Genomic DNA, 16,057 nt, shown 5'->3' on the forward strand with positions numbered 1-16,057 from the left:
AATTTGAAGAAAACTTAGAAGGTCAGGATTTAAGGGTATATTCACCTCCCGCAGGAAAGGTTATTTTAAAGATCTTCTTGGCTCTATTAGCCACAAAGGCATGGGAATGCCAATCTATAGATATAAAAGCTGCCTTTTTGCAGGGGCATCCGCTCCAGAGAGACATTTTTCTCCGTCCTCCTAAAGAAGCAGCTAACACAGAAGGGGTACTCTGGAAGTTGAACAAATGTGTATATGGATTAAATGATGCATCTAGAGTCTGGTATTTTTCACTAAGGTCAGTTTTGTTAAAGTTAGGCTGTTGCCAGTTGAAAGCAGATCGTGAAATGTTTTACTGGCACTATAAAGGAAATCTTTCTGGCATTTGTATGATGCATGTTGATGACTTTTTGTGGGGTGGGACTAGTGATTTTGAAACTATTGTAATCTCTGGTTTGAGGAAAGAATTCAGGGTTGGAAGTCAGGCTTCCGGTGCATTTAAATATATTGGACTGGAAATTGGACAGACTAAGTTAGGGGCAACTTTACGTCAGCAATCTTATTTGGAAAGCATCAGCCCAATAGCAATTAGTTGTGGCCGAGTTTCACAAAAAGGCACAACGGTTTCAAAGATTGATAAAGAGCAACTGCAAAGTTTAATTGGGCAACTGAACTGTTAGGTAGACAGACTAGACCGGACGTGAGTTTTGATGTCTTAGAGTTGAGTACAAAAATGAATGATCCCAAAGTGGAAGACATAATAAGAGCAAATAAAGCGTTGGCCAAACTAAAAATGCAGTTTTGAAGTTCCCGGTTTTAGGTGATCTTAAGCACTTGAAACTCATAGTTTATAGTGATGCGTCCTATGCAAATTTATGTGATGGGGTTTCAAGCGCAGGAGGTTTTATAATTTTCCTTTTGGGGAACAATGGTAAATGTTGCCCGCTTGTGTGGGAAACAAAGAAAATAAGGAGAGTGGTAAAAAGCACTTTGGCTGCTGAGACGTTAAGCCTTGTAGAGGCGGTGGATATGGCCTTTTATTTAAGTATGATATTGACAGAAATTTTGGGATTAGGGGATTTGGGTAATATACCTATTGACTGTCACATTGACAATAAATCCCTGTGGGAAAATGTGCACTCTACAAAAGGTGTCAATGAAAAGAGGTTACGGATAGACATCGCAAGTTTGAAGCAGATGTTGGGCAGAGGGGAAATAACAAAAATTAAATGGGTCGACAGGAGCTATCAACTGTCAGGCTGTTTTACGAAAAGAGGGGCGAGTTCACAGAAACTTTTGGATATTGTGAATGAAGGGCGCTTGTTTCTGTGACTGGTTTATTTTCTTTCTCGCCCAAACAAAAAAAAAGGAGGGGAAATCATGTGTGTGTTTTTGAGTTTCTTGAAATTTTGTTTTCACCTAATTTTTTTTCTCCAAGGAAGGGGAGACTGTTAAGTAATGGGTTAAGAGACATTGCAATTAGTTGTCTCATTTGTGTTAAGTATCCATTAATTGACACTGATATGTACAGTGGCTTCAGGTGGCCTCTTGTCAGGTGGTGTGTTATTAAGAGTTTTGTGCAGAGGCTGTGGAAGTGAAATAAATGGTGTTTGGTGAAAAGTAACAAGAACTTTAGACTCTTCATATCACAGCAACTAAAACATATAACACCTGTTGCACAAGCTGTACCAAGGCTGCGCACAGGGACAGGTGAGACTGAGGCAGAAAGGTGACATCAAGAGCAATGGCTGTCTGGGAGGCACTTCCTGTTCCCCCAAAAGGTTTGTTGTGCTCTTCATGGATAGTAACTAATGTGCTGAATAGCACAAGAACTCGTGTTTAGCCACCAAAGTCTCCAACAGGAGTGACTATGACTTCTGCTACCTTATTGAGTCTCCAGAATGGAACATTTAATCCAAAGTGTCTGTGAAGAGATATAGTTAGTGTATAAATGGGAAAAAATATGGCAGATAGAAAATGTGAGGTCATCCATTTTGGCAGAATATGCTAAGAATTCATCCTACCCACTCCCAGAAGAGCCCAAAAGTTCAAATATTCATTGGGAAATTGCCCTGTAACTTAAACCGCTCGAACGCACAATGTAAATCTCAAATTTTGGATAATTCCAACTGTCTTGCCAGAATAGTTACCCAGAAAAGTTTATTCCTGGGTAACTATATACTGGTACCCCCACTTCCAACAGGAACCCCAAACCACCTAACCCCATACTGATGACCACCTCCTGATGACGCAACCCCCAATGACCACCCAATCTCCCCTAACCGACAGTAATCGACACTTCGTGGACTAACGAGCCTCGTACACTGACCACCCAATATCCTTGACTGACCCGTCTCGCTGACCATCTGACTCTCACACCTCATTGATCATCTGATTTACATCTCAGCAATGAACACCTGATAGCCCAGACTGACAGACTGATGTCCCCAACCAATCCAGCCACCTTCCCTACCTCACCTCTGACCACCATCCCAAGTGACCAAACCCCCACTGACCACCGAGCTCTCCCTAAGTCCTCCAATCCCACCAATTTACCTTACAAACCTACCTTCTCACTGGTTCCTGGAAGTGGCTGAACCTTTAAACTTACCTGCTTTATGACAAATAGTCATAAAAAGGGTGCAAGGCTTCCTTATCACCTTCAACTGAAGGCCTCAGGAATGTGGTACACTACCCAGCTCTAGTCTGAGCTAGAAGGTCAAGTGAGAAAGAAGTGGTTGAATTTTCAGGAAAGTAACTAGGTGCGGAATTTTTAGATATTTTTTCAAAGTGAGGGAACTGGAGATATCGTGGCAAAAAAAAATCAGTATTGCTGCCTCACAGCTTCAGGATCCCAAGTTCAATTCTCACCTCAGGTGAAGTTTTCACATTCTCCCCGTGTCTGCGTTGGTTTCCTCTGGGTGCTCTGGTTTCCTCCCACAGTAAAAAGATGTGCATTTAGGTGAAATGGCCATGCTAAATTGTCCCTTAGTGTCCAGGAATATGAAAGTTAGGTTATGGGGTTGCGGGTATAGGGCAGAGTGGATTGGCGCAGACTCGATGGACCGAATGGCATCCTTCTGCACTATAGGGGTTCTATGAAAATATTTTACAGGAGTTTCATGCCACGCTGATGGCGACCTGCCTCTGATTCACCCACCCTGGTAAAACTCAATCTCAACATTCAGGTGGGCACACCTTTTCAACACTTCCCCAGCACTCCCTCGCACTTCTTCCAAGTCCAATTGGGGGTTTGGCAGCCAGGACGTCAGCCCCATGATTCTCTGTACGTGGCCTCACCTAGATGCTGGATGGGGTTAAGCAGAGTGACAAAATCCTCTGTCCACGAACAGGGAAATGGCCAACCAGCAAGGTGACCAACCCTGCATGGGAGGCAGTGGCAGCTCTAGTGAGCATAAGAGGATAGGGATTCAGTGCAGGAAGAACATGAATGACCTTTTTCATGCAGCTAGGATAAATCACCCTTCTAAAGTGTTCACCGTCACACATTAACACACCCATCGAACTTCCACGTTGATCTCACTCCCAACTTGCACGGTAGCACGGTGGGTAGCACTGTTGCTTCACAGCTCCAGGTTCGATTCCCGGCTTGGGTCACAGTCTGTGTGGAGTCTCACGTTCTCCCTGTGTCTGCATGGGTTTCCTCTGGGTCCTCCGGTTTGCACCCACAAGTCTCAAAAGACGTGCTTGTTAGGTAAATTGGACATTCTGAAATCTCCCTCTGTGTACCCGAACAGGCGCCAGAATGTGGCGACTTGGGGCTTTTCACAGTAACTTCATTGCGGTGTTAATGTAAGCCTACTTGTGACAACAAAGATTATAAATAAAACACTATACACCAATAGTTCCAAGATCTTAAATTAACTTGTCAATGACCAACAAGTGCGAGGCAGATACACGCCTGTTATCACGCCTGTTGCACTCTGGAGTCACTGTTAGTTGCTTATCAATCTGGTTCGCTTCTGGCTCTGGTATTCCTTCTGTTAGTAGCTTGGGTGGTCTCCTTCCTCAGCTGGTAAAAGTCACCGCTTGTGATGGCTGCTGCTCAGGAGAGAGAATGAGGGCTCTGCAGTAACTTTTATCCTGCTGGGATTTTGTGCCCTTTCTGGGTGGTCTCTAGGTCATTTGTCAATCAACTGATCAGGGATCGATCAGTCTGATCGATCAAGTCCAATCAAGGGTTGCCACATCAATTTTGGGGTGGGCACTCAATGGCCATGTCTGCAAGTATTGGGGGCAGGTAGGCCCTTTCAAATCAGGAGTTTAGGTGCCGCTGTGTCTGGTAAACAAGTGTTATTGACAGGACAGTTCTATTGCCCATCTGGGATGGCCTGGACATGGCCTTTTGCTATGTTGTTTGCAACAACCGTAAAATCTTTTGAAGTCTGTGGCTTACTGTCTATGTTGTTTGCAACAACCTGCAAAGTATTTTGAAGTCTGCAAAGCCTGGGCTGCAACTTTGTTTAATCTGCTCTGCAGCCGGTTTGTCCATAAACCTCACCACTTTTTCCAGCATCCCAATTTAGGTGGCCACAGCATTATCAGAGGGGTTCTAGGAAGTTCGGGATCGGAAATCTTGTTGGGGCAAATCGCATATTTGGCCTCTCGTGAAATTTAGCCGCTATGTCTGATTTACAATGGGATTCAAAGCTAAGAGCCGTCACCTTCAGTATTGCTTAACTTAATCATATCATCAGAGAACCCTTCATCCAACTTCTTGATAAGATACTTAAATAATCATGAATGCACCAATCCCCCATAAGCTTATATAAGTCATTTTATTTGTCTACCAGAGATTAATATTAAACACACTTACTGTATGATTTCTCAAGAATATATGGTACATAAACATTCCCATCTTTTGAAGCAGGCCATAAGCAATTCCGTGAATTACCCTGACATGTCATAGCATTTCTGGTGGTACCAACGAGAATGTCTCCATACTGGATTACTTTACTTCCTGTACGTTCGACTGCAGGATAAGAAAGATAATCACATATTAAATATCTAGAATTGGTAATGCATAATAAATATTCATTGTTGCTGACCATGCAATCAAAGTAACTAACTTTGTATCAGGTCATATCATCCATCTTAGCAAGTTGATCCAACATTCTGAACAATGTCATCTACAATAGGCAACCCTCATATATGTCTCTAAGTTTTCTTCAAAATGGAAATACATTACATGACAACACAGTTTCATTTTTCCAGTTCAAATATTAATGATGTTATGGGCCAGGGTTTAGAGAACCCCAAAGGGTATCATGGAGCTCATCTGACCCACAACTTTTAATAGATTGTGGTATGGGGAGCACACGGCCCACTCGACAGGCGTGGTACAGCAGACATGGAAAAGTATTCAAAAAAATAAAGCAATCTTTATTCTATGAACTCAAGTTAACCTTTTTAAAACATACAGTGAACATGTTAGCAACCATCATTTCAAATACAACCCCCAAAGAATACAACACTAAGTAATCCTGAATACATTCCCAAACATCCATAAGACTTAAAAAACATCTTTTGACAGAAGCACATCAGGTTCAAATCCACTACTGAGAACATTTATAATTCTGAATTCACCAAATGATCAAGAGATAGTCTTTTAATGGCAGAGGGAACAACAGTACATATTTTCTGGCTGACTGCAGCTCCAACACTCTCTGACATCACTGCAGTAATAAACACCCATTTCTTAAAGGTACTCTCACTGCAAATATTTATATACACACCCATTTATAAACACCCATTTCTTAAAGGTACTCTCACATGACACCTTCCCCCAAGAAAAATAAATAAACCATCAACTTCAAGATGGTTTCATTTTTCACCTTTTCACTATCCTTTAAAAAATGCACACAGTAAATATACTTTTTTGTTTCAAAAAGCAACACACGCAAACAGGTATAATAATATAGTCCATTTTTTTTTTGTTCTTCTTCCTCCAACTGGAATCCCTCTAGATTGACAGTCTCTTTGAACAAGAAGGTCCCTGCACGATCCGTCTATTCCTCTACACCTCAGCATTTCTCTTTAAAGTCAGATACTTTAGTTCAATCTGATCGCAAGTCCCTTGTAATTCTCCAACACAGGAGCATCGGTTATCACAGCTTTCAGGCAGTCAAATGCCTGTTGAAACTCCGCTGTCCACTGAAATTTTTGACGTTTCTTCAGGACGTCCATCAGTGGAGCAACCACGCTACAAATAGTTTGCACAAATGTTCAATCAAATCCACTCATGCCAAGAAATCACATTATTTCCCTTCGGCTTGAGGGTATTGGAAGCTCCCCAATAACTTTTGTTTTCACATCCCGTGGGACCATTCAACCCTATCCGATTGTATGGCGAAGGAAAGTGACTTGGGCTTTTCCAAATTCACTTTTGGCTAGGTTTAACACTAGACCCGCCTCCTGAAGTCGATTGAAGAACTCCATCAGATGTTTTAAATGTTCTTTCCATGTCTGGATGAAAATTACCAGATCATCGATGGATATCGCACAATTGGGTAATCCTGAAAAAACTTTGTTAGTTAACCGTTGAAATGTGGCTGGGGTGTTTTTCATGCCAAATGGCATAACTTTGAATTGGTATATACCATCTGGAGTCACAAAAGCTGAAATCTCCTTCGCCCTTTCGGATAAAGGTCCCTGCCAGTAACCTTTAAGTAAATCCAGTTTGGAAATAAAAGCTGATTGTCCCATTTTCTCAATGCAATCCTCCAAACGTGGGATAGGATAAGAGTCCATTCTTGTAACTGCATTAACCTTTCGATAGTCCACACACAACCATTGGGTACCGTCTGGTTTAGGTACCATCACTATGGGTGAGCTCCATTGGCTGCAACCCACTTCAATTATGCCATTTTTAAGCATACTCTCAATCTCTTTGTTAACCTGTGCCAAATTTAAAGGGTTAAGTCTATATGGATGTTGTTTGTTTGGAACAGCATTTCCCACATCTACATCATGTATAGCCATTTTAGTACTTCCCAATTTATCTCTACAAACTTGCCCATGTGATATCAATACCTCTTTCAGGTCAGTCCATTTTTCCTCTGGAAGATAGCTCAACAATTTATCCCAATTTTTAAGAAATCCTCGTTTTCCAAATTAATTTGAGTTATGTCAAATTCACAGTCATCTGGATCTGGTACGTCACTTTGAGTTCGAATCATTAAAACCTCCTCCTTTTCCTCTCCTTCCCTTTCAAAGTACCTTTTAAGCATATTCACGTGACACACTCGGTGAGTCTTCCTTCTATCTGGTGTTTTTACCACATAATTCTCCTCACTTAATTTCCTTTCAATCTGATAAGGTCCACAAAACCTTGCTTTTGAAGGCTTATCTACCACTGGTAACAATATTAAAATTTTATCTCCACTGGCAAAACTACGAACTTTGGATTTCTTGTCCGCTACCCGTTTCATCACATGTTGTTCAACTTTTAAATGTTGTCTAGCCAATTCACCTGCTCTATTTAATTGTTCCCAAAAATTTGACACGTAATCCAATCATGTAAGTTCTGATTTCTCACTCACCAATTTTTCCTTAATCAATTTAAGTGGTCCTCTTACTTCATGACCAAATATTAGTTCATAAGGACTGACTTTGCTTGACTCATTAGGTGCATCCCTAATTGCAAATAGCACAAATGAAATTCCTTTATCCCAATCCTCTGGATAATCGTGACAATAAACCCTCAACATTGTCTTCGATGTCTGATACCTTTCTAACGCTCCCTGCAATTCTGGATTGATTTAAATTGTTTTATTCCTAAGCTACCCATAACATCTTTGAATAACTTTGAGGTAAAATTTGATCCTTGGTCAGATTGTATTTCTGTGGGTAGTCCATATCTAGTAAAGAATTTAAGTAACTCCTCCACAATCTTTTTAGCTGTAATATTACGTACTGGAATGGCCTCTGGAAACCTAGTAGACACATCCATTATCATCAAAAGAAATTGATTCCCACTTTTCGTTTTAGGAAGCGTTCCTACGTAATCAATTAGGACCCTTGTAAAAGATTCCTCAAAAGCTGGAATGGGTATTAAGGGTGCTGGTTTTATCACTGCTTGAGGTTTCCCTATCACTTCTCATGTGTGACATCATCGACAAAATTTAACTACATCTTTATGTAGTCCAAGCCAATAAAAATGTTTTTGGACTTTAGCTTGTGATTTCCTTATTCCCAAATGACCTCCCACTGGTACCTCATGTGCAACTCGCAACACCTCCTTTCTATACCCGACCGGCAATACTACTTGATGAATTTCTGCCCACTTTTCATCCGCCTGCATATGTAAAGGTCTCCATTTTCTTATCAAGACATCACGTTTACGGTAATAACACTTTGGTATACACTCAGATTCCTATTCTGTATATGCTTCCTGATACATCCGTTTTATTTCTGTATCTTTTTGTTGAAACTCCGCCAATTTTCCTGAACTAAAAATATCCACCTCATCCTCCACCTGTTCTTGTTCTTTTTCAACCATCTGATCAAAAATCGTTTCTGATAATTGCACTTCAACTTCATCTTCACTCTTTGATTTCTCCTCTTGTCTTAACCTGTGACTTTGCGACCTTGTTCCTACACAAACTGGATTAATCCCAAGATACTCGTCCTTCAACACATCAGTTGTCTGATTTTCCACTGGCTCATCAACCACAATAGGCAACACTCCCACCTGTGATCTAACTATATCAGTACCCAAGATAAACCGTATTCCTGGACTTATCAACCACTGTAGTTTATCTATTACTCCTCCTACCACTTCAGCACTCTTCACTGGACTTTCCAACCTTACCTTATATAATGGAACACTACTCTTCTCACCCTGAATTCCACATATTACCACCTTTTCTGGCAATATTCTTCCCAAACAACATAACTCCTCATCTCTTATCATCAAAGATTGACTAGTTCCCGTATCTCTTAAAATTGTGACTTCTTTACCTGCTCCTCCTGATGCACATGAGTAAACTTTACCCACACAAGTAAATTCTTCAGAGAGATCTGCCACCTTCTTATCAATCACGTATTGATCAGGATGTACAATCTTTTGCACCTCCTTCACTTCACTTGGGCTCTCCTTTACCACTTTAACAAGCCCCACTGTCTTATCCTGTTTTACCATATCAGTCTTCCCAGTGCTTTTCTTCAACCACCAACACTGTGACTTTCCATGGCCTAGTTTATTACAGTGAAAACATTTGAAACTTTTCATTTCTTTTCCACTCTCCTGGATTTATTTTTTAATCTGAGGTAGACTTTCCTTATTATCTCCCATCAGATCACCTTTGCCTTTACCACTTGAGTATTTCTCATGTCCCCAGTTTCTATTCCTCACTAAAACTGATGTTGAAAACCAAGCTTTGATTTATGAACTAATTCATAATCATCTGCCATTTCTGTTGCCAATCTCACAGTGAGAACCCTCTGCTCTTCCACATGAGTTCTCACTACATCAGGAATTGAATTTTTAAACTCCTCCAAAGGTATAATTTCTCTGAGAGCTTCATACATTTGGTCTATTTTCAAAGCCCTTATCCACCTATCAAAATTACTCTGTTTGATCCTTTCAAACTCCATGTATGTTTGACCAGGTTCTTTCCTTAAATTTCTAAACCTGTGTCTGTAGGCTTCAGGCACTAGTTCATATGCACCTAAGATGGATTTTTTCACCTCCTCATATGACTCAGATACCTCCTCTGATAGTGATGCAAACACTTCACTAGCCCTACCTACAAGCTTTGTTTAATCAGTAATACCCACATGTCCTATGGCCATTTCATTTGTTTAGCTACCTTCTCAAATAAAATGACAAAGGCTTCTACCTCCTTCTCATCAAACCTTGGCAATGCTTGGACTTATTTAAATAGATCCCCGCCAAGCCTTCGACTTTGACACTCTCACTATCCTCATCACTATCCTCAAACTGTACATTTCCCTTTAAATCTGCCAATTCTAACTGACTGTCATGTTTCATGGCCATTTTCTGAAGTTCAAACTCTCTCTCTTTTTCCCTTTCCCTGATCTGTTTCTCCTTTTCTCTTTCTTTTTGTTCTGCTAGGGTTATTCTTTCTTTTTCTCTCATTTCGTATTCAAGCTGCTTTAATTCTTTTTCATGTTCAAGTTGCTTGATTTGAAACTGAAGTTTTGCCATTTCTAATGCATCAGTCTGTATCTCAGGCAATTTTAAATGCTCAGCTACCGCAGTAAGTACCTCATCTTTTTGCATTTTGTCAGGTAATGTTCACTGCAATGTTTTTGCCAAATCTTACAGTCTGCTTTTAGTCTCTGTCCGTAAGGTACTGCGTGTGACTGTCTCCACACCCAAAAACCTCAGAGCCTCTGAAAGAGCCATTGTCCACAACACACTCCCCACTTAACTGGAATACCACTCCTGAAAAGCAACCACAATATGCTCGCTCCTCACTGTCTTTAAGTTCACTGAGCCAATCCCCTTCGAGCCCCCAATTTGTTATGGGCCAGGGTTTAGAGAACCCCAAAGGGTATCATGGAGTACACCTGATCCACAACTTTTAATAGATTGTGGTATGAGGAGCACATGGCCCACTCTACAGGTGTTGTGCAGCAGAAATGGAAAAGCATTTTTTAAAGCAAAACAATGTTTATTCTATGAATTCAAGTTCACCTTTTTAAAACATACAGTGAACATTTTAGCAGCCATCAATTCAAATACAACCCCCAAAGAATACAACACTAAGTAATCCTTAATAAATTCCGAAACATCCATAAGACTTAAAAAAAACACCTTTTGACAGAAGCACATCAGGTTCAAATTCACTGCTGAGAACATTTATAATTTTGAATTCACCAAATGATCAAGAGATAGTCTTTTAATGGCAGCGGGAACAACAGTACATCTTCTCTGGTTGACTGCAGCTCCAAACCTCTCTGACATCACTGCAGTAATAAACACCCATTTCTTAAATGTACTCTCACTACAGATATTTATAGACACACCCATTTATAAACACATTTCTTAAAGGTACTCTCACATGACAATGGAGCAATATCCTCACAGATTTTGATTTGAATAATTAAACTATCCAGAAAATCTGTGTAAAATAAAAATGGAAGTGAAATACTGCAGATGCTGGAAATCTGAAATAGGAACAGGAAATATTGGATAAACTGGTAGCATCTGTGGAGACAGTCTTTATGACCAATTTCCCCCCCCCCCCCCCACAAAGTCAGTGAACCTGGAGGCAATCACACATCGAGTGCGCACACATCGAGTGGTCTTGCGTGCCTGCTTGGGCCCATGTCCCATCCACCCTCGCCCTCTCCCGCATCCTCCTCGTCGGACGAGGACTTGTGTTCATCCTCCTCCTCCAGCACGTCGCCCCTTTGCTGCACAATGTTGTGGGGGATGCAGCAGGCTCCCATGATGCAGGTGATCCCCACAGCATCATACTGGAGCGCCCCTCCAGAGCGGTCCAGGCATCACTACTGCATCTTCAGGAGGTCCGAAGCATCGCTCGATCACGCACCTGGTCATGGCATGGGCGTTGTTGGAGCGGGTCTCCGGATCAGCATATTCAGCCACGACTGCAGTGGATAGCCCCTGTCGCCCAGGAGCCAATACCCCAGCCGGACGGGCGTCTCGAACATGTCAGGAATCGTTGAGTGTGCCAGGATGAAGGCGTTGTGCATACTGTCTGGGTAACGGGCACAGACGTGCATGATGCACATCTGATGGTTTTGATGAGGAGGCAAACACCACGCCTTTCGACTTGCCTGAGGCCATCGTGCCATCAGACGCATCAGAACGCTCCCTAAAACCTCAGAGCCTCTGAAAGAGCCATTGTCCACAACGCACTCCCCACTTAAACTGAAATACTACACCTGAAAAGCAACCACAATATGCTCACCCCTCACTGTCTTTAAGTTCACTAAGCCAATCCAATAGATAGACTTTTTTCCCCCTCGAGCCCCCAATTTGTTATGGGCCAGACGTGATGTACTCCTCCGGCTCTATGTTGAAAGCTGGAACATTTCCAGTACCGGAGCCAGCATGTATGCAGGAAGCATCTCAAGCTGCCGCTCCTGGAAGCCCAGGCTTCGGAGCTGAAGCGGCAGCTGGGAACACTTGGATGTGAGGCGGAGAGCATCATCAGTAGCATATATAAAGAGGTGGTCACACCGCAGGTTATGAATACCACAGGCAGGAAGGGAATAGGTGACTACCAGGCAGGGCAAGAGGACTAGGTAGGTGGCCATTCCCCTGCAAAACAGGTATGCCACGTTGGATACTGTTGCCTCTCAGGGGAAAGCAGCAGAGCCAAATTTGCTGCACCTCAGTTAGATCTGCATGGCAGAGGAGTAAGAAATGTGAGAATGCAATTGTAATAGGAGAATCAATTGGTAGGGGAATAGATAGGAGTTCCTGTGGCCACAAACAAGACACCAGGGCTGTATGTTGCCTCCGTGGTGCTGGGGGTCAAGGCTGTCTTGGAGCGGCTACAGGACATTCTGGAGAAGGAGGATGGGGATCCAAAAACAGAATAAAGGGAGTTTGGAAGTAAGTTGAAAGTAGGACCTCAAAGGTGGAGATCTCAGGACTACTACCAGTGCCATATGCTAGTTAGAGCAGAAATAGCAGGATACGTTGGATTAAAACATGGCTGAAGAGATTGTATGGGATGGCATGGTGGCACAGTGGTTAGCACTGCTGTCTCACAGCGCAAGGTACACGGGTTCGAATCCGATCTCGGGCGACTGTCTGTGTGGAGTTTGCACATTCTTCCCGCGTATGTGTGGGTTTTGTCATGTGAGAGTACCTTTAAGAAATGGATGTGTAAGCAATGTATCTTTAAGAAAACAGTGATGTCAGAGAGTGGGTGGAGCTGAGCTCAGTTCAGCCATTTTGAATTTTCAGTTTTTAGCAAAAGAGCTTGGGTGTGTGGTCTGTGTTTGCAGTGAGCTGGATTTGCTGTGATCTCTGCCATGAAAGACTATCTCTGGATCAGTTGGGTGATTTACACTCATAAAAGTAATGCCTTTAAGCTGAGGTGTTTCTGTTTAAAGGTATTAAGTCTCTGGGATGTTGAAAGGAATAATTGAAGGATTATTTAGTGTTGTGTTATTTTCGGGGTTATCTTTGAAGTAAGGGGTGTTAATTGATCCAATATTTATTTAAAAGGTTAAGTTGAGTTCATAGAATAAACATTATTTTGTGTTTAAAAACCCACGTGTCAGAGTTTAGTGAGTGCGGAACTGAAGTGAATACGTCGTCTTTGGTAACAAAACCCCCTCGATGACCACGTGGAAAGCTTCATTGATCTCCCCGTGGAACTTGTGGAGCATGAGGTCCTCAGTTAGGGGGCGGAGGCCTACCACCTGAGGCTTGTTATGAGCAAAGTTAAAAGCAGGCCCAGATCAGGCCCAGTGAGATGAGACCTCCCAGCAAGGATTGCACTGGGAGTGAGATGTTGCGTTATGCAGACTGTTATAACCTGTCTGATTACTCCTGGCTGGGGACTAATGGGAATCCCATAAAAGCAGGCCCAGTGAGATGAGACCTCCCAGCGAGGATTGGACTTGGAGTGAGATGTTGCGTTATGCAGACTGTTATAACCTGCCTGATTACTACTGGCTGGGGACTAATGGGAATCCCATAATTCTTCGTGAGTATGAGCTTCCCCGATAAGGGGGGCGGGGGGGGGGGGGGGCGGCGGAGAAATCATTAGCAGAGTCACCTGCATAAATAGAGCTGGCTAAATTGATTCAGTGTGGAACCAGCGAGAGAGGAGTGAGCAGTGGTGGAGTACTGCTGCTGTTGTATATATGTAATTGTAAATAAAGTTATTTCTTTTGATTCTACAAACTGGTGCTGGATTCTTCGTGGCCCTCACAAAACAGACCATTGTAAATACTTTTCATGACGACACAGTGGCGCAATGGTTAGCACTATTGCCTCATGGCTCCGGGTTCGATTCCGGCCCCGGGTCACTGTCCGTGTGAAGTTTGCACATTCTCCCTGTGTCTGCGTGGGTCTCATCCCCATAACCCAAAAAGATGTGCAAGGTAGATGAATTGGCCAAGCTAAATTGCCCCTTAATTGGAAAGAATTTTTTGGATACTCTAAATTTATTTTAAAAATAAGTAAATACTTGCAGATAAATCTATCTTACTTTTACCATCAGCCTCCTCTGCGTCATTATACTGGCGATGAGGATAAACGGAAACTCCGGACTTACTCGTCGATTATCCGAGCCACCGGAGGTTCGCTGTGGGGATGTCAGGCCATATCAAATAAAATGCCGTTATTCCAAAAACTACAAGCCTTCGATGCAGGTTTGGAGGATAGGAATCAGTGCGCAGAATGCATGAGATACTTCTTCCAGACAAATGCAATATTGGGGAAGACCAACAGAAGTTTCTCCTCCTGACCACTTACAGGGCCCAGACATTTGAGATTGTTGAAGGTAGATTGAGAGAGAAGGTTTCAGACAAAGGGTACCCTGGCTTAGGTGCCTGTACAGAGGCATATTTGTAGGAATAGATATTGTATAAACCGGAATGTGTGTAATTTTATAATCTAAGAATCACTAAACGATCAGAAAGGACAGACATGCAGCTCCACCATGTTAACAAAGGTTCAGAATACTGAAAACACAAAATGGCTGTTAGCTGAGTTGGCCACATTCCTGAACACAATTAGCTGGGTAAGTCACAAACTGGGATAAACAAGAGACAATTAATACAGACAGAAGAAATGTTCAGGGAGACAATGGTGGCTGATACGAGTAGATGCACTTTCTCCCCGTGTCTGCGTGGGTTTCCTCCGGGTGCTCCGGTTTCCTCCCGCAGTCCAAACAAGTGCAGGTTAGGTGAATTAGCCATGCCAAATTGCCCTTTGGCGTCCATGAGGTTAGGTGGGGAAACTGGGTTACGGGGATAGGGTGGAGACGTGGACTTAAGTAGGTACTTTTTCCAAGGGCCGGTGCAGACTCAATGGGCCAAATGGCCTCCTTTGTACTGTAAATTCTATAATTCTATGATCTAGGGTCTTAAATGGAAAACAGACATGTAAGATTAAGGGAGGCATTCACAGAGAGTGATCAGAAGGCCCATAGAACAAGGGGTATTGTAGACTCAAGGAATCCAGATGGAGACAGAGAAGATCATTTTAAAAAGCTACCATGAGTCGTGTCCATGTGGTCATGGGCTGACCATGTACAAACCCACCTCACCTAATGCCAAATTTCATTGAACATGTGACTAATGTATGTAATCTATAATCAATATTATTTGACCAGGTCCAGCCATAATGTGCTGTGTATTTCTTTGAAAAATGTATAAGAATGGATGTTTTTCCTTTGTTCGGTGAAGAGAGGCACTGGGCTTTAACAGACGTCATCTACCGCCGGCGTAATCAACCGTTGATGCGTCTCTCCGCCGGTGTAATAAACTGTTTGATGCGAGGACCAACCCTGAGTGTTGAGTGATTTCTTCGAGATTCTCTCCCGCTAACAGGGATCATAAAGTGTTTGACTTACCCAGCTGCGCCGGACTCCAGGTCTTTTGGTGAATTGGTTGCTATGATTTATGACGACAATAAGCTCCGTATTTATGCAAAGGTCTCATTTTAACACGGCGGTGCACTGTCCTGGTGAATCAATTATAGCCTTCTTGACCCGTCTGTAGCACCCGGCTGAACACTGTGTGCACGGGCCATCTCTCTCGGAGATGTTGAGGGACCAGCACGCGTGGTATTAGCAAGGCAACCACGCAGCTGAAGCTGTAAGCGGAAACTCCTTTTGATTTGAAGCAGGCAATTGAGCTTGCCTTTCTCGTGAACATGCAGAGAAAGTGTGCAGGAACTGCAGGGCTCCATGGTTGTGGTGTCATTGTGCTGCTGCTCAGCAGCATGAACCGAACCGCACCCTCCCCCGTTTCCTCCCCCCTCCCCCGTACTCCGCCGCCCCCCCTCCTCCTCCTCCCCACCCCGGTCCAATTATCCACACTTCCAGCAGGATATTATGCTGGTCCAGAACTCATCCAGACCAAAGTAACATGA

General features: G+C 42.8%; 1 protein-coding gene across 1 annotated transcript in view; it reads right to left on the reverse strand.

Annotated features, from left to right (window-relative positions):
• Window positions 1-16,057, reverse strand: part of LOC140430960 (astacin-like metalloendopeptidase) — a 665,106-nt gene that overhangs the window by 498,454 nt on the left and 150,595 nt on the right. The window contains exon 5 of the mRNA XM_072518803.1: window positions 4,817-4,972. Coding sequence (XP_072374904.1) covers window positions 4,817-4,972 — 156 coding nt within the window. The remainder of the gene's footprint in view (window positions 1-4,816; window positions 4,973-16,057) is intronic.

The sequence above is a fragment of the Scyliorhinus torazame genome, chromosome 10 (assembly GCF_047496885.1).
Source record: "Scyliorhinus torazame isolate Kashiwa2021f chromosome 10, sScyTor2.1, whole genome shotgun sequence".
NCBI classification, from domain to species: domain Eukaryota; kingdom Metazoa; phylum Chordata; class Chondrichthyes; order Carcharhiniformes; family Scyliorhinidae; genus Scyliorhinus; species Scyliorhinus torazame.